The sequence below is a fragment of the Rhipicephalus sanguineus genome, chromosome 9 (genome assembly GCF_013339695.2).
Source record: "Rhipicephalus sanguineus isolate Rsan-2018 chromosome 9, BIME_Rsan_1.4, whole genome shotgun sequence".
NCBI lineage: Eukaryota > Metazoa > Arthropoda > Arachnida > Ixodida > Ixodidae > Rhipicephalus > Rhipicephalus sanguineus.
The window spans coordinates 152,840,737-152,859,330 of NC_051184.2; the positions used below are offsets into that span (position 1 = coordinate 152,840,737).

General features: G+C 47.6%; 1 protein-coding gene across 1 annotated transcript in view; it reads left to right on the top strand.

The window, feature by feature from the left end:
* Positions 1 to 489: 489 nt before the first annotated feature.
* Positions 490 to 18,594, top strand: part of LOC119404026 (pancreatic triacylglycerol lipase-like) — a 45,287-nt gene continuing 27,182 nt past the window's right edge. Inside the window, exons 1-3 of the mRNA XM_037670653.2 lie at positions 490 to 597; positions 8,359 to 8,552; positions 14,858 to 15,007. Coding sequence (XP_037526581.2) covers positions 534 to 597; positions 8,359 to 8,552; positions 14,858 to 15,007 — 408 coding nt within the window. The 5' untranslated portion in view covers positions 490 to 533. The remainder of the gene's footprint in view (positions 598 to 8,358; positions 8,553 to 14,857; positions 15,008 to 18,594) is intronic.

Sequence of the window (18,594 nt, forward strand, 5' to 3'; positions counted from 1 at the left end):
TCCGGACACCGTTCTCGTCACTACTGCCGTTGCTCAGTGCGTTTCAAACGTGTGCTAACGATTGACTGATAGCGGTCCCATCTGCAGAAGACAATGTGTGAGCAGGCATGCCCTCATCATTTGGAGTCTTGGATATGTTTTGCTTCTGCCGACAATTGACGGCCGTTTGTTGGAACTCACGGGTGAATTGGAAAGGAGTGTGCAATTGGTGCAGGTAGTCATTTACTTGTAAAGATCGGTGACGTCCGCGTGGTCAAGAGGAAGTATCCACAAACCCGTTCGCCATGAAGACAATGCGGTGCTTGACGTCGTTCTCCAAAGAAGGTCGATGGAAAACCCCGGAAACCCAGTGACCCTGCAGAGACGGACAATCCGATGGCACTGCTCGGCTGTATCACTGAGTCCGGTTGGGGCAGCGGCTCGTGACGTCAGACAGTTATGGCTACAGACTTCGGCGTTGTGCCATGCGCTGCGGGTTCGTCTGCTGCGACTCTTGTTGCCAACTTCTTTTGGGTGGCGCTAACTTCGCTTTGATGTCCATGGACGTCGCTGGATTCTGGGTAAGGCTTACGGCCTTACTCTCGGTTTTCGACACAAGTACGTGCTCACTGGTTCATGTAGGTGCTGCCATAAAGTTCACAATATGACCTAGAGATAAATCTGGCGCCACTCTATGTGCTGTGTCATCATAGGATGGGAGTTTACGAAGCTTGTGTCGAATGCGTCTTGCCTTCAGGTATTATCATTTTCGCACGTACGTTCTGTTCTCACAATGGAGCTATCATATAATGTATTAATTCGTCTGTAATACATAATTCGTGGTTGTAGCAAAATCATTACCCTCACCAGTCTTTTAGTAGTAATCTGCAATTACTCTGTCCTGCGAGCCGAGGCTGTTTCCGTCTGTTCAGGCAGTCCGTTCTAGCGTGTTACGGCACAGTAGCGACTTCGTCGCCCGAATTCGAGCCGTGCTTATTGTACAATCGAATCGGGGTAAATAGAGCTGAATGCCTTAATTTCAATTCGTTCAAGCTACCGGTAATGTGCCAGTGAAGACAGTCAGTCAGTAAAACATGGCGACAGATATTTCGTTCGTCTTGAGCCATTCATCGTAGTCAATAAGCTGTTTTCTATAAGTTTTGGTTTCTGCATTGCTGGATTTATCAGATTCTTTATATTAACATCGTCCTTAGGGCGACTGTCAGTGCGTCTATCGTGGAGGTGTTTATGTCAGACCATAAGACAGGACCAGTCACATACCATGATACTTGACATACGAGCGCGTAACACAAACAGTGACTTAGGAATACCCTAAGTTCCTGTTTAAGCAAGGGCTGACTTCTGGCCTTGTTGGTACGACATATCTTGAGTGTTGAGCGCAGAATTGACCAAGACGGGAAAGACGAAGGGGACACACACAGGCGCTAACTTTCAATAAGACTTCAATAAGACATCATTGGTCCTATTGATGTGCCGTCAGCGAGGGGCCACAGATATGACCTGTGCCTCGTTGATCTTTGTACTAGATGGCCTGAGTTGGTGCCGCTCAGATCGTTGAGTATAAAGGCCACATGCGAGGCGTGACTTGAAGTTTTTAGTTGCACAGGTGTGCCGAAAGTGATCTGTTCTGATCAGGGCACAGACAATAAGTCACAAATGACAAAGTTAATGTTGGAAAAAATGGGCTGTTCACCTAGGTCTTCCACCTCTGAACACCCCGAGAGCAATGGTGTGGTGGAGAGATGGAACATAGTTCTCCAAAATATGCTGTATCATGTAATGGAACGCGACAAAAAGAATTGGGACAAGCTTGTCGCATTTGTGCTGTGGGCATATCGCGAAGTGCCACATGATATTACAGGAGTGTCGCCATTCAGGCTGTTGTATAGTAGAAACCCGACTGGGCCCCTGTCAATTTTGTAGCACACTTGGACGGGCGAAGTCACTGTGCCGGCAACTCTAAGGGACAAACCATCAAAGTACTTGCAACAATTGTGTGAACAACTAGAGCTTGCCGCGAGTGTGGCAGAGTTGACAAGCACTGCACGCCAGGGCAGATATGCTGAAGTCTACAATAGGAGGGTGCAAAGTAAAGAATTTAGTGTTGGAGACCAGGTACTGCTGTTTGATACAGGCAGGGCAACGATGACGGCGGCCAGGTGGTTGGGGCCATTCACGATAACGGGTAAAGAGCGGAAACACTCGTATCGCCTACAAATGAATGACCGAAAGTCCTCTGTAGTGCATGCAAATCGGCTCAGGCCGTACTATATGCTATAGAGTAAGCCACATTGGGGTGGTTTTTGAAGATGACGAAGAGTTTGGTGACCTGGAGTACGCGCCACAAGTGGTGTCCGCTGCGACTAGATAGAGTGTGATACCTTCCGAAAAGCTGGATCATTTGCATTCTGACGCGCGGAGGGACATTGAGGGAGTATTTTAGAAACATCGCTGTGTTTTTGATGGAAAGCCTGGAATGGCGCAAGTAGATCGACACCGCATTGAGTTGGAGGAGGGTTGTAAGCCCAAAAGGACATTTCCTTAGCGAGTGCCAGAGCTGGTAAAGAGAGAGGTTAGTCGGCAGTTTAGGGAACTTCTTGATCTGGGGCCTTGCCATTGCTTTCGACCCAGAAACCGAGTATGCGGGCCTGAGTAACCTCGGCTATGGCATGGCCGTCAACCTCTAAGTTTATGTCGCCGTTGCTTTTGTAATACTTACTGCGTATTCTTATGAGCTCTGATTTTTCCGGCGCGCAGCTGAGTCCACTATTTCCTGCGAACTCCGCCACGGCCGTCGCGGCAGCCTGTAGGGTTTGCTCTTTTAGCGCCAGCGACCCTTTCGTGGCCCAGAGAGTGATGTCATCCGCATACAATGTATAGCCAAGATGCGGGATTGCGTCGAGCTTACGAGCAAGTCTGCGCATGGCGATGTTAAAGAGCAAGGGGGAGATCACTGCCCCTTGAGGTGTTCCCTTATTTGGCATCGAGAACGGCACCGACCTCGTTTCACCTATCCCGATGGTTGCCGTCCGCCCAGAGAGGAAGCATTTAATGTAGTTAAATGTCCGCTTTCCGCAGCCGATTGCGTTGAGCTCTGAGAGAATGGCCTCGTGCGAAACGTTATCAAAGGCCCCTTTGAGGTCGAGGGCATGAAAGGCATGAAAGAAAAAGATACCCTCCGGCTTGTCCAGGCCTTGGTTATGAGCAGAGTGACGTATGGCCTTCCGTACCACTTGCTCGACAGAAGCGAGGAGAGCCAGGTGGATGCCCTTATTAGAAGCGCTTTTAAGGTAGCGCTCGGTCTACCAATGAGCACTCCGACCCAGCGGCTCCTAGATCTCGGTATACATAACACTTATGCTGAGCTAAGCGCGGCGGTCTTCATCTCTCAGAGGAATTGCCTAAGTGAAACTTCTGCAGGCAGGGCAATACTCACTGGGTTAGGGATCTCGCCTCACCCCCAGCACATTGATGAGGAGCTGGTCGACGTAGCCCAAGAGGTACGGAGTCAGATCTCGGTCGCACCGGTGCCCAAAAATATGCATCACGACTTCCACGCTGAGCGACGTAAGGCCAGAGTAAACTGGCTCCGAAAGCAGTTCGGGTCAACTTCTAACGTCACGTACGTCGATGCGGCCAGTTACGATTGGCAGAGACATGTAATTACGGTAGTCGACAACAACATGACGCTGCTGACGAGTGCCTCCGTGCGCACGACCTCGGTCACAAAGGCAGAGACAACGGCCATAGCCTTAGCCGTAAGGTTTCAGGAGCGCAAAGGCGAGCCGTCAATTATTCTATCCGACTCTCAGGAGGCCTGTCGGCTCTTTTTAACCGGCCGCCTTCCCGCTATGGCGCTCAGGCTGCTCACACCCAAACTCACTCGCCATCATCGGTTGATCTGGTGCCCAGGGCACGCAGGGCTCGAGGGCAACGAAAGAGCGGACGCTCTGGCTCGCGCATTTTGTAACCGAGCGGAGAATCCCTCTATTTCGTTGACCGTACCAATTCTACCTAGGGAGATTCTTGCTCACCAGCGTCTCACGCGACAGAAATGTGGTACGCCTCACAGATCCCTCACTGGGGAAGAGGCCGCTGACCTTCGAAAAATTCAGACGGACGTATTCCCGCATCTACTTAAATTACACGCGATACATCCAACGCTTTACCCGGCCGTGTGTCCGTGGTGCGGCGGCAGACCGACTCTATACCACATCTCGTGGGGATGCGATTATAAACCAAGTGATTTAGCTAATTTTCTCGGCAAACCTCTAATACCTGGTACGGAGCAGTGGGAGGCACAACTCGCCAGCTCGGACCCGGGAGTGCAGCTAGCGCTCCTGGATCACGTCCGGCGGGCAGCTAAGGCCAGTGGAGCCCTGGACGTAGGGCCCCAGCCATAGAAGCTCCAAGATCCCCCTTTCCCCTTTCCCTTGAATAAAGTTTCACTCTCTCTCTCTTGATCTGGGGCTTATATACCCAGTGAAAAGTGAATTCGCACACCCGGTTGTGTGTGTTGGTAAGAAAGACGGATCAATGCGCATGTGCATCGATTATAGAATGCTTAATGGTGTCACTCGGGTGGATGCCATTCCAATGACTAATCCGCGAGAGCTAATTTTCAGAGTGGGTCGCGCAAGTTTCATAACTTTGGTTGACCTCAGGAGAGGATACTGGCAGGTGCCAATGGACGCCCAAATTGAACACCGCACTGCATCTGTGACACACAATGGGCAGTACGCGTGGGGGTAATGCAATGCCGTTCGGTTTAAAGAACTCAGCGGTTACCTGTCAGCGGATGGATAATGCATTGCTATCAGCACACCAGGCTTATGCATCAGCTTACCTTGATGATATAGCAATTTTTCTTCGCGAAACGTTTCTTTGTCAAAGAATAGGTGAATGACTAGCCACTTTAATATTACAGCTCGCCGGTCTGATCTTTATTGCCGTTCACGACGAACAGCGGCGGACAATGCTTAGTCGTGAAGTTGTGTGTTCTGAACTTTTTTCTTCTGTTTCTTTCCTTTTGTTCCTTGCCGTGACAGAACTGTCGACTTGACGCGAGATTCAGAAAGATTAAGGCAATTAACTAAACGGTGATGTCTGGGAGAGGTGAGCTATAAAAGAATGAGAGAAAACATTTGTGCGACAGAAAGGAACGAAAACCTTAAACTGATGATCAAGACGCGACGATATGTACGAAGGTTCTGAAATGAGTTCCTGTTCAAGTAAGTTATTTTGCTAAAAGACTTTTTGAAAAGAAAAAAACGCCCGGCCTGCTCGTAACGCGCAGCCGTAAACTGGAGCAGCGGTCAGAAGGTGTAGGTGAGCCTTGCCGACGGGAGACAGACATAATTTTGCATTTGATAGAATTTAATGTAGCCATGAGCACCACACTGAAGTGCTGTCTAGGTCTGACTGATTAATGACGTTATTTATTTAATAATTTATTAATTAATTAATTTATTTATCTACTTATTTATTTTTAGAAAGCCCCCTAAAGGCCCTCACTGGGAGGGTATTACATAGGGGGGTAGGCAAAAAAAAGATACGATGCAATAGAGGCATAGCCAGCATGAAAAATTTCAAATATAACAAAACTTTCTTAAGTATAACGAAAAAGGCAACGCAATAACACAACACATATTCGAAATATTGAAAGAGATATTTAAAAACACAACGCAAAATAACGGAATAACATAATAATAGAATACACACACACACACACGCACACACACACACACACTAAAAAAAGGGTTGTTCAGAACAGAGCAGAACACTAAACCTGGTTATCATTTTTTAAAAGTTCAATAAATTTCGAAATGTTGCTTTCTATTGCAATAATTCGAGGCAACTGGTTCCATTCGATGATGGTTTTTGGAATGAACGAATTAGCAAAGGATGAAGTACGGCATGTGTTGCGTTTGATCTTGAGAGGGTGATCGCGGCGTGGAAAGATGGCTAAGGGTGACTGAAAAAAGTCGTCATGAAGCAACGGATGATGATAAATTATATGAAAAAGAGATAAACGGGCCAGTTTACGACGATGGGAAAGGTTAAGAAGACCTGCACGAGCTTTTAAGGCAGTGACGCTAGTGAAGCGAGAGTAATCAGAGAAAATTAAACGAGCAGCACGGTTCTGCAGGGATTCGATGTTATCAATGATATATGCTTGTTCCGGGTCCCATATGGCTGAAGCGTACTCGATTTTTGGGCGGATTAGGGTGATATACGCAAGTTTTTGCACATGCGCAGGAGCATGACACAGATTATGTTTTAACACACCAAGGCAGCGGTTAGCAGCTGCAAGAATGTGATTGATGTGACAGTTCCAGGATAGGTCGGATTGGGGGTGAAGTCCTAGATATTTGTATGATGTAGCTGACTCGACGGGCGTGTCGTTAAGTGTATATGTGGTCGGGAGGCGACTAGAGTTTCGTGTAAAGGATACAAGTTTAGTCTTGGAGTGATTTAGCTTCATTAGCCATGATGAACACCATGAATTGATGGATTCGAGGTCAGATTGCAGGGATCGGTGGTCCTGGTCACTTTTTTGGCACGATACCATAGGTCGGCAAAAAATGTGGAGCTCACTCAGACTCACTCACGAAACATATCTTACCCTTAGGGCTCACTCGGGCTCAGACTCACCAAACTTTTCCTCATTCGGACTCACTCGGACTCAGACTCACTATAATGTTTTTCAACCGGACTCACTCGGACTCAGACTCACCAAAATATAATTCACTCGAACTCACTCAGACTCAGACTCACGGCTCGATCTGAGTCTGAGTGAGTCTGAGTGAGTCGACTCATGAGTCCACCAGCCTATAATTAGCCTTTTTCTACCATAATGTCAATGCTCTTCAACGCCAATATCTTGCATAATCGGTGCGCTACTTAGCCCCTTTTGATCTCGTACCTTCAAATACGAGTTATCTGAGTTTGTAGTTCAATAAGGACCTTTTTATTGAAAGAGATGACTCACACGAGATATTTTTATCAGTAACTTCCCGTGAAAAAGTTTGCGGGGGGGTCAATGCACCTCCTCTCCCTAGGCACCTCCTCTCCCCAGCCAACATAAGACTGATAGTAATGCTGAAGTTGAGTAGACAGGACCATAGGTCGGCAAAAAATGTGGAGCTCACTCAGACTCACTCATGCAATATATTTTGCCCTTAGGGCTCACTAGGACTCAGACTCACCAAAATTTTCCTCAACCGGACTCACTCGGACTCAGACTCACCAAAAATTTTCCCAACCGAACTCACTCGGACTCAGACTCACAAAACTTCTACTCACTCGGACTCACTCAGACTCAGACTCACGTCTCGATATGAGTCTGAGTGAGTCGACTCATGAGTGAGTTTGCCGACCTATGCACGATACACAATGCAGTCGTCAGCGAACAATCTAATTCGAAAAGAAATGCCATTAGGTAAGTCATTCATGAATATTAAAAAGAGCAGAGGGCCTAGCACGCTCCCTTGAGGTACATCGGATGAGACCTGCGCCATTGAAGAGTTAGAGCCGTTAACGAATTAGTTGATTAGTTATTGCACGGTGTAGTACACGCTCGTGGGCAAAGATTATAATGGAACTATTAATTACTGAAGGTAAACCACTAATATAAATTAGAAATAGCAATGGGCTCCAATTTTAAATAATGGTGCTGCTACCTTGCACTCCCTGATGCTACTTTCTTTTCCGCGCCGCTCTCCTACTCCAGCAAAGGCCTTCGAACGATGGTTAAGTAGCCGTAACTGATATCACATCTCCTAACTTGGAATTACTGCCAATTCTCCTGGCACGTCTCCAGGACGCTTCAACGAGCCCAAACAAGCTCCTTGCATCCCCAAGAAAACTGCTTCCCTTGTGGCCCCGTGCAAAGGTTCTTGATCGGCATATGCTTAGACAATGATGTTCACGCTTGTAGTGGCTTTTTTGCATTTCTTTCCGCACGATAGGAAAGAGCTCAAAGTGCATAAAATTTTTTAAATGGGAATCTTAGTTGCAGCTTATTGGTAATAAGTTATATTTGCAGAGATTCTCTGGTAAAATTAAACAAGGATAAAAGAACACAATAAGCAGGACCGGCGCCACCTTTCAACTAGTTGGCGCCTGTCCTGGTGGCTGCGTTCCTTTGTCTTTGTTTAGTTTGAGCCTAAAAGCTTTCTTCAAATATGAATGGTGACCAAATAGCCCTAACCGAGATTCTGAGGCCCCCTGCACTTACGGCAGAAGCACCATGTGAGTAATGGCGTACTGACAGGTTCAAGTTTCCATAGACCTGCCTCCAAGTTGCCTGTCACCATGTGTCCCGATGTTTTCCTACCCTTGTATGGCGTCGTGCAGACAAAAGAGCGAACTCGGGCCCATCACTTGACACCCGGTTCCGGCTGTTCACGCGCCAGAACCCCCACAAGCCTTACTTCTTGGTCGCCGCAGAGCGCGACAGCATCCTGAACTCCACGTTCAGCGCAAAATGGGACACCAAGATATACATCCATGGATACCTCAACAGCGGGAAGCTACTCGCACCAGAAATGGTGAGTGCGCCGTTACAGTAGTTACAGACGCATTCATCCGTCCAATGAGTGAATCAGTCAATCAATCAATACGATATATTGGACATTCATTAAAGACGTTCGCAAGGGGAAAAATTATCGCGCGTTTGCCGTCTGACATAATTTGGTTTGGTTTCTTTGGTTTCTTTGGTCTCGCCGTCCGACGAGAAACCAAAATTATGTTCGTGCGCTGCACACGTAAATAGCTGGTTGTCAACATGATTTAATGAAGCGCTTGGGGTGCGACATAAAAGAAAAAAAAACCAAATATGAAACAGGGAACCGGACACCACAGGAGCGGTCTCTAATGTCTTTCTTATTTGTGTTTGTTTTTATTTTTCACTTGAATGGACCATTCAAGGGTGGGTAGGGGGGGGGGGGCGTTACTCCTAATTATCTAAGGAAGGCGCCTAGCCTGCTTCACACATTTACTCATCCCGTCCTTTCGTTGTTTAAAGTTCGGGGTTATGGCCACGCAGATGTTTGGCGATGACGGCGGCCTATTTTGCATTTTAAGTATTGTTTACTGCTCATCTTTAACCGCAGAAAGTCGGCGACCGTTGTGAGATGTCCATTTTCATTTTCGCATCAATTGCAAAGCTTGCTTGCTTTTGGACTCAGAAAACGGAGAGGGGGAGGGTGGCGTTGCAGTGAAACTTGCCCCCTCCTCTCCCCCCCCCCCCCTAATGGAGAACCCTGCGAACGCCTATAAGAGCGACTTCATGAAGTATTACCCGAATGGCCGAAGAACAAGTTACGCCGGCTGATGTCAGTGAAGCCATTGTTGGACGATCACTGAAGAGCATCCCAGTAAACTCGCTGAAGTAGAGCACCAAGTCGGGCTTCTTGAATAAAGTTCATCGTAAAGGCTTTTTAACTGCGCTGACAAACCTGGACATATAAGCATAAAGGAGGTTGGACATGCGCAGACCCACAACTGGCAGGTGTGAGCTTGCGTACGTCCAGTCTTCCCCCGTGTTATTTGTCCGTGTTCTTAAGCGCAGTTAAAGGAGTCAGGAAACTCGGCTTAAACTCGCATCACCGCCCGCACGCCTCTTTGAAAGAGTCAGTTTCGCAGCTAATCAAGTTTATTCAATGAATGCGACAGGAGCAAATTGGAGTGTTATACGAAGTAAGGCTAGGAGCTCCCTGCTGTAGCATGCGACCTGGCCTAAGGACGAAAAAAAAAAAACGCTGGCGTTGAAAAGTGAGGCCACTGCAGCGAGCGAAGCGACCTTCGTTCTGTCTGTGGCTTGAAGGCGCACACTTTGCGATGAAAATAGAGCATGCACAAAGTGAAGGCGCGTCTGAGCCGCCTGCTGATCGCGTCTGAAGATAGTGGGAGAAGGCACAATCTAAAGATTGCCGGAGGCTGAGCTTGTCCGTCCAGCTTGGACGCGCCAGCCAGGACCCAGGATGTTTTAAAAACCTCCTTGGCCAGGACCAGCCGCGTCCGTCAGCGTCCAGGCCGAGTCCCGGCCTTGGCACCCGCACCACCCGTGCACTTCAGCGTCTTCTTCATCTGGCGGCCAAGGTACGCAAGATATGCGGTGTGCACGACCGCGGGCGACCACGACCGCTCAGTGGAAGTACGCATTTATTGCCGGAGCCACGCAGCCCTCCTTCCGATAGCACGGAAAATACGGACGGGGCGTTTAAACTCTGCTTGAGCGGCGTTCGCCGACAGCGCTACCTGCGCGCTTTCACTCGCACATATACTCACCTCACAAGTAGGTTGCAGCTCTGTGCAGACTACCGGGCTGCTTAGCCAACAGAGCTAAAATCCGTCCCGATGTATTCATCCGCGCTGCGTCACCTGCTTGGCGCCCCCAGGCCGTGTGCGCTCACGCGCTGCGCGAGTGAAGCGAACAGACGGCATCAGCCAACGCTTTTGTCGTTTGTAAAGACGTTGCAAAAAAAAAAGAAGAAAAGAAAGAAAGGAAGAAACATCAAGAACACGGCGGCACCCGTTGAAGCTGGTGCCGTCCACCTCGAATTTATAATGTCATCATCGTGCGATGTGTGGCTTGTAGGTTTTAAACCCACCGCAGTGTTTGCGTTATATCACCTTCGGCAGCGGTGTGTAGAATTGTACACGTCAACTTCCGAGGCGCGTCACGCCCCGCGTGTTTCTTCAAATGGCATAAAACGCAGTGCGCACATTTGTGCAGGCTTCCTGAATAGACAGCTAGAAGTAATTTAACTTCACTGTGCTGCGTATTGCTGCAGAGGATCACTTTGCTGGAGCCACTACCATGTTCAACGATCGTTTGACGTGCCGCGTTCCAGGACCAACGTCAAGAGTATTTTTTTTTCTTTGCTCGAAACGAATACAACCAAAATAAACGCTAGGCCTGCGCCGAAAGCGCAGCACAGTCACAGCGAGAGCTGGAAGAGCGGTGTTTCTAGAGCCCGTTGTGAACTCTCTTGGGGCTACTAATAGAAGCACACTTGCAAGGTACCCACTACTCAAAAATTATAATTTTTGTGAAGTCGGGAAGCAACTACTACACCATTATTCATCATTCTGCGGAGAAGCCAGGTACCTGATACACATCTGTATACAAGACATTATGTGGACTTTGTTGATGCGGCGGCTGATGACGATAAAAAATATGGAATGGGTTGGAAGCTTTAAACGACCCTCTAGTTAAGTAATTCGCATTGTGTGACGCCCGGTCCTTTATTTCACTCTCCCGCCACGCTATATACCATACCTTAACGTGAGAAAGAGAGAGAGTGAGGGAAATAACTTTATTGAGACCATAAGGAAATGGATTATGGGGTCCTTATGGGCTTCCTCGGCAACCATACAAGTGCACTTGCGAGGTATCCACTACGCTATAAATCACTAATTTTTGTAGCAAGACAGAAAGGCGAGCTAGTTGGCACTGATTCATACTTGCATAACAGAAGCGCAAAAAGGACAAGGACGGGAAAGTGCACAACAGGACCCCTTACTCACAACTGGAAGCTTTATTGCTTGAAAAGAAAATATATACCTAAACTCGGCCTAACACTGCTTCCAGTTGTGAGTAAGGTCTCGTGTTGTGCACTTTCTTGTCCTTGTCCTTTTTGCGCTTCTGTTATACAAGGAGAATTTTTGTGAAGTAGGGAAACAATCACTATGCCACTTTTCGTCATTCTGCGGAGAACCGTGGTACCCGCTAAACACCTGCAAGGCATTATTCACACTTTATTGATGATGTGCCTGATGACGATGAAGAATTAGGGCAGAGGCCTTTGTAATGGGTTTCAAGCATTCAACAACCCACTCGTTGCGCAATTCGCTTTGTGTGACGCCTTGTTGCTATTTTACTCTTCTACGACGCTACATTAAATATGGCTATGTGGTTCATTCCCGACATGAAGCCTGTATAGGGCCTTTTTGCAAGGGTTTTTCAAGCACCCGCATGGCTTTTTGGTAGAACCATATGCGTGCGCAGAGGGGGGGCAGGGGGGCGGTCGCCCCCCCCCCCCCCAGTGACCCCAGAAGAGGGGGCGCAATGCCTAGCCCATACATTGACTTAAGAGGGGGGGGGGCGCCGCGATGAACCTTCGCCCCCCCCCCCCCCCCCTTGAAGGGTAACCCTGGGCACGCCTATGGGTAGAACACCGGGCTCCCACGCAGAGGGCCCTGGTTCGAACCCAGTTCCATCCCGGGTATTTTTTCTTATGTCGTTTGTTTTTCCTATTTCGTGCGATTGCGGTTACGGACACCGGCGGCGGCGGCGGACAACTGCGGCGCCAAAAACGGCCATTGTTGTGATCTCATAACAGCTTTCGCTGTTATGAGATCACTTCTTTGCTTTTGTGCCTCTCTGGCTGGTTGGCCATGAACTTTGAGGTGTATTTGTGTGTGATCCGCGTTTCTGGAATATTCGGCATTTAATCTGATCAATACAAAATTTTCTGGTTCGCATCGCATGCCAGCGCTTACGGGAAAGCCTTCGACCTTGTCGATTGCTCTGTGAAGGATCTCTTGTTTTTCGCTAGTGGAGCATTTGGAGGCTAATTGCGTTATATCATCCGCATACATTTCTTTGCCTAGCTCGGGTCCCTCCTTTAAGGATAGGGCAAGCTTGCGCATCCCTACATATTAAAAAAAATAGAGGGGCTAGAATTGAGCCTTTTTGGGTTCCGCGTTTGAATATTGGCGTTAACGCGGACTGTGTCAATCTGGTGCCGATTGTAGCCGTTCGGTTTTTAGAAATGAGGTTGTATAGTTGTAAGCTCTTTTTCTCCACACCAAATGCTGCGTAGATTCTCGAGTATTGTTCAGCAAGATATGAAGTCGAAATCTCTTTTCAAGTGAAGCTTGTATTGACTGACCTGTGAAGCTAGTGATGATGTTCTAAAAAACCCTCCTCAGCTACAGCTGGTGCAAACCAAAGAAATGATAAATACAACTAAGTGAATTTTCTTTCCGGGTTGGGTTTGAACCCGAGTAAGAGGAAGAACCATAGAACCCGATCATGTTTGAACTACCCTTTCGGAAAGTTTGTACTCATGCACGATGTCAGAGAGATCGGTCCAAGGTTCGGTAGGTTATTGGGCTCTCCCGGTTTTGGTATTAGTATTACTTCCGCTTCTTTCAATTCGCGCGTCAAATCTCCATTGGCCCATATTATTTCGTTGAAAAAGTAGACATAACAGATCTTATGGTCGAGGTCCCGATTGTGAAAGGTAGCAAACCTCTCTCAAGTTTCGAGCCATGTTTTGGGATCTTCAAGTAATGACCGATGAAAAGCCGGTGGCTCCCTGGGCTGGTGCGCCACGACTGCCATAGGTGACCAATAGATCGTTCCTGTTGCCTTGTTGGTCATGGTTGTTGTCCTATCTAGTAGACTTCCGTACTCCGGGTGCAGTCCGTGTAACCGGCGGCTCGCTCGATGACCCGGGATGGCGTTGGTGTCTTCTTTACGGCGAGGGCTAGGCTCACAGCTTGTAGGGGGTGTGCAGTCTATGAATGGACAGGCATTTCCACCAGATGTCACGCCGTTATGACGGTGAAAGAGGCAGTATTCGAACTGGTAAAGATTGAACTCCTTATTGACAGCACGCAGAAAATGAAATAACACTCAGTAAAATGATAGCTGTAAGCACCATACGTTGTCGGTAACCTGATGACTTAGTTGAAACATTATCGGAATTTATGGATTGGGCATCGTACATTCCAGCGTTATCGCTGGTGCTTGCGTAAGTTCCAGAATATACCTTACTGGCGTTGTGCGAGGATTCTCATTAGAACATTCGAAAACGCTCCAGAACGTTCTCTTAAATTCTGGTGCGGCCGGCGCCGCGCGACAGCGCTTGTAGGAGTTTTAGCCAGTAATACAGTGCCACAAAGGAAAGAAAAAAAAACTAGTACGCGTGGCAAAAGTTTCTGCAGGGTTAATAAAGAGGTTACAGGAGCCTTTAATATGAGGCAACAGGGATCGCAATGTGTTACCAAATCATCAATGCCCCTACTTGATAAAGAAGTGTGGTGTTTGGTAGGTTATTTACCTGCGGTGCAAGTACGTTGTTACATAACTGAACAACTCACAGGTCACCATGCGGATTTGCTGGATTTGCTGCTGGCGACGGTGCGCTTGTGTTGGTAGTTTTGGCGTATAATGTTTGAGTTTGGCTAGGAACAAGTATCTGTTGGTAGTTAGCGCCTGTCCTGTCTAATAATGTGTTTTTTTTCCACCTAGTTGGCCATACCAGCAGATCTTACCAATTACTTCAAAGAAAATATTGTTTTTTTTGCATTTGTATAACACTGCGTTTATTGTATTTTATGCTATAGAATAATGTTGCGCGCCTTCGTTACATGTGTGTTGCGTATTTCTAGGACTACGCCCATTATATCTGAGCAGCGGTGTTAACTATCATTAATGTAGAACATTTTATTGGGCTAGTTGGTGCATGTTTAACGGAAGGAAAAGGCGCCATGTCACTTCTAATGTTCGTCTCGTTTGCGCCTTTTTCCTTCCATTAACTATAATTTACTCGGACTTCCTCACTGAGAGCTCTCTCGCGGTGCCTCTCGCTGCACACAAACGAACAGTGGGCGCGCCGGCGGCAAGAGTTTGATAATAAAATAAATTGAGTGAAATAGGGCTGAGTCCATAATTTCCTGAAAAGTAAGGTGGTTTCTGTCTGACAGGTGGTATTACCGCGTCTAGCGTTCTTCATACGATGTGATGAGGAAGCGTCTACTGTCTCCGCGAGTACATCCGCATGGTAGGCATGCGCATCCACAGCACGAGTACTACGCCTCGTTACTCTGCGTCGCGCAGGAGCTGAAGGACCGGTTCCTTGTTCGTGGCGACTACAATATTATCATGGTGGACTGGGGCCGCAAGTCTCAAGACCTGTACGGCCGCGTGGTGAACCTGGTTGTTCCTGAAGTGGGACAGCAGCTGGCAGCCTTCATCCGTGTCGTGCAGGTAGTACGCTTCGCGAACATTTTTGCCAACTGGCACGTATGAGTGTGATGCGAACCTTTTTCCTTCTCTCAAAGAGAAATATTATAATCCCACCGTTTGTAGCATGAAGTTACTAGGAAGTCAATATGACTTCCTCGGGAAGAAAGGTCGTTAGTCGGCGAATAGTTCATTCTTGCCCTGAAATGGAACAGCGGAACAAACCGCAACGCGGTGCCAAATGGCAAAGCGACAGTCCTGGAAAGGCCTTGATCCCTCGTTTAAACCAGGATGTATTTTTGTGAACTAAGAAGCTTTCTTTGTGTTCACACTGGGAAATTTACGTGAATTTTTCTGTAATTTCACGCTAGACGGGTGTGGAGGACAATCATGTATTCGCTTTCTTGGGGCTTCGTAATGTTTGTTAAATCCTCGTTCAAGAGCTGCACCCGTGTCTCTAGTAAAGTGGCTGCCCTTTCCTTGCGGACGACGATTGTGAATGTGTCCAGGAATGCGGCACGAAAAAATCTAATGTTCGAAATTTGGGTTCTCGAGTCAGGTTCTCGAGGCGGACGTCCTTTAGATAGCAATAAACATAACGCAGCTTCTTTTCAAAATCCCAGTTGTTGACGGCGGCGACTCGTTCGGATGACTCCAGCCAGCTTTCCAGGTCTTGAAAGGATGATTCGCGGAAGGTCCGCAGCTCCCCAGTCAGGACCGTTGCAGGTGATACAGCGGCCATCGACGGAGGAGTTGTTTTTGTCATCGTGGCTGTTGCGTTAACGGATAGGGGCCTGTGCTCCAGGTGCAATTCTTGTATTCTGCGACTAGCTCGATTTTCCGTGATGGTTTTGGTGTCTCAACCGCGGCGTGGGCTTGTTGTCCGGTAGGTGAACGCACATGTACCGCCACCGTGGTTCTAGCGGTGAAGAATACAGTAGTCAAACCGATAAAGGTTGAAATATGTATGGGTAATCTGTGCTCAACAATACAAGTAAGACTCACGGAAGAGCAGCAGTCTTATCGACTGGGCTGATTGGTGCATTATTCAAGGGAACAAAATAGCGCTTTGGACAAAACAAAGTGAAGACGACATAGAAGGCGCTCACTAAAAAACGGGTTATTGCAAAGCAACTGCAATATATAGGAAACAGGAATCTGCGCAGGCAAGAAAACGAAAGCGGAATACGCGCATACATCAAACAGGCTATACAGCAATCATATATCATATCGACCACTTTCTGAGGAAGCTGTCGCACTAATTTCAATCTAATTTCACTGATATGATGGGAAATGAAGCGCACGCTTGCACAAGAACACTATGATGTATGTGAAATGCTTGGCTTATCTGGCGTGCGCGCTGCTGACCGCGCACTTGTCAAAATGTCTAAGGCAGTTCCACCCAGAGTTAAAGGGATCGACAACTGATTTTTCTCGACGCAGTTTTTTACGGCGCGACAGGAAGCCCACCCTTCGTAGCGTTTGTAGCTTCAGTGGTTTATCCGAAAAGCACGTAGTTATTTTATAAGCAGTATTTTTTCGATCTGAAAGGCTCCAAACACGCATGGAGGCTTGCTCCAGCAACGCTGAGAATCGATAGCGATGCCGCTAGCCCTTGCGAAAGCTGTCGTTGTTCTGCTTTCGCAGGAGTTACTTTAACTATGCTTAACCACCTTTATTTTGAGCTTTCCAACCATTTTTGAAAATAGCAAGCTGTTACAATGAGATGTGTGGCTTTATACACCTTCCCGGTATTTGTACAGCGTTGTGTGCGCCTGCGCCCAAGGTTGCCTGCGCCTGTGTCATGGATGGCTTGTCCCGGCGTCGTTACTCTCTCGATACACGAGCCAAGCCAAGTAATCGAAAACGTAACTGTGCATATGCACGGCCGCACCGAGTAGCAGCGCGCGTCATTTCTGAGATGAAGTGTAGGTAGCTAAACTATGTCGCTCCAAAATCTTAGCGACCTGGAAACTGCGTGCACGGTTGCATGAGCACGCTGAAAAGTTGCTCAAGACGCGCTGACGAGCATGGGATCATTACGTCACGCGAAGGCAGCGCCACTTTAATGCATACTACTAACGCAGGCCTATATGTACATTATTATGGAGTAATACCTTTTAATATAAAGAAACGAACAATATTTCAATACTAACAAAAAAATCGTCAACCGCGCGCAGTAATCAATGGTCACGTGGCCGTCTTCATCGGATCATTCATGTTTTTGCCGCCAGAGGTGCCACAGGTCATTTTTCGCGACTTTCAGTTCAGAAATAAAAATATAAATCCATCTCATGAAAAAAACAGGGTTGGTTTGAGTCAGTGCGACGGACAATCTTTACATCAGTGGAGTCAACTCATTTTATATTCTGGGCAGTTGTCGGTCCCTTTAAAGCTGTACGAACGGCGGATCATTGATTCGCCTATGTTGCGAATCAATGCATCTTGCGTTTATCTGCTCTTTTCGTGTGATTATGCGATGTTTGATATCCTTTTGCGTTCTTTTCTTGTGATTATCTGATTCGTTTTGCGATTATCAATTTTCTGTTGTATGGTTTCCTTTCCACTGTTTTAAAGACGATGGTCTTTCTTGGGATACTTGAACGCAGAAATTTTCGTCTGTCTGTCTGTCTGTCTGGCTGTCTGTCTCTCTGTCACAAGATTCAGCCACCCGGCCAAAGTTTAAGCACTAACTGAACTCCCAGCCATCTTGAACTGGTAGCTGCGTTCATACTTGTGAACATTGTCGATCAAAAAGCAAATATTACGCATATCTGAGGCGCAACATCAATACATAACTATTAGGTAGTGTGTTCCTTTACTAGAAAATACATAGATACGTAATTCTAAAGACCATAGTGTTTCTTAGGCTGCACTGAAAATGCGACGCTATGCACGAAAATGCCCTCTGCCAACGATATGGTGCTGCCACCTGGCAGTGGCCTTGGGTTCTGCACATGCTCATGTTTCCCGACGCCACTGCCAGATGACGTCCATATCTCACGCAGCGCCTCTATTTTATCAATGCCAGCCAGATGCGGCCGATTCAACATAGAGTAGGCGCTGTCTGAGGCAAGGCAAAACATAAATAACATAAATGGCAGAAGACTATCGTCTTTCGACGACATTTGCAGCGAAGCACGCAGCGCCAATTTTTTTCTACTGTTTGCTGCTCTGAGCGCGGAGCGTCTAAATCTCGAGGTCGCGGGATCGAATCCCAGTCGCGGCGGCTGCATTTTCGATGGAGGCGAAAATGCTCGAGGCCCGCGTGCTTAGATTTAGGTGCACGTTAAAGAACCCCAGGTGGTCGAAATTTCCGGAGCCTTCTCATAATCATCGTAGTTTTAGGACGTTGAACCCCAACAATCATAGGCGTGCGCAGGGTTCCCCTTCAGGGGGGTCGAAGGTTCAAGCGCCCCCTCCCTATTAAGTCATAGTATGGGGCAGACTTTGCGCCCCCCTCCACCTAGGGGAATAGGAGCTGTACAGTTTGATGAAGTTTTCTGTAGCGTGTGCAAAGACAGACCGAAATAACACACATGCACACAGACGGCGCTAACTTCGGACAATGTTTGAGCGTGTTCTTTTGACCTGTCATTTACTCGCGCTAC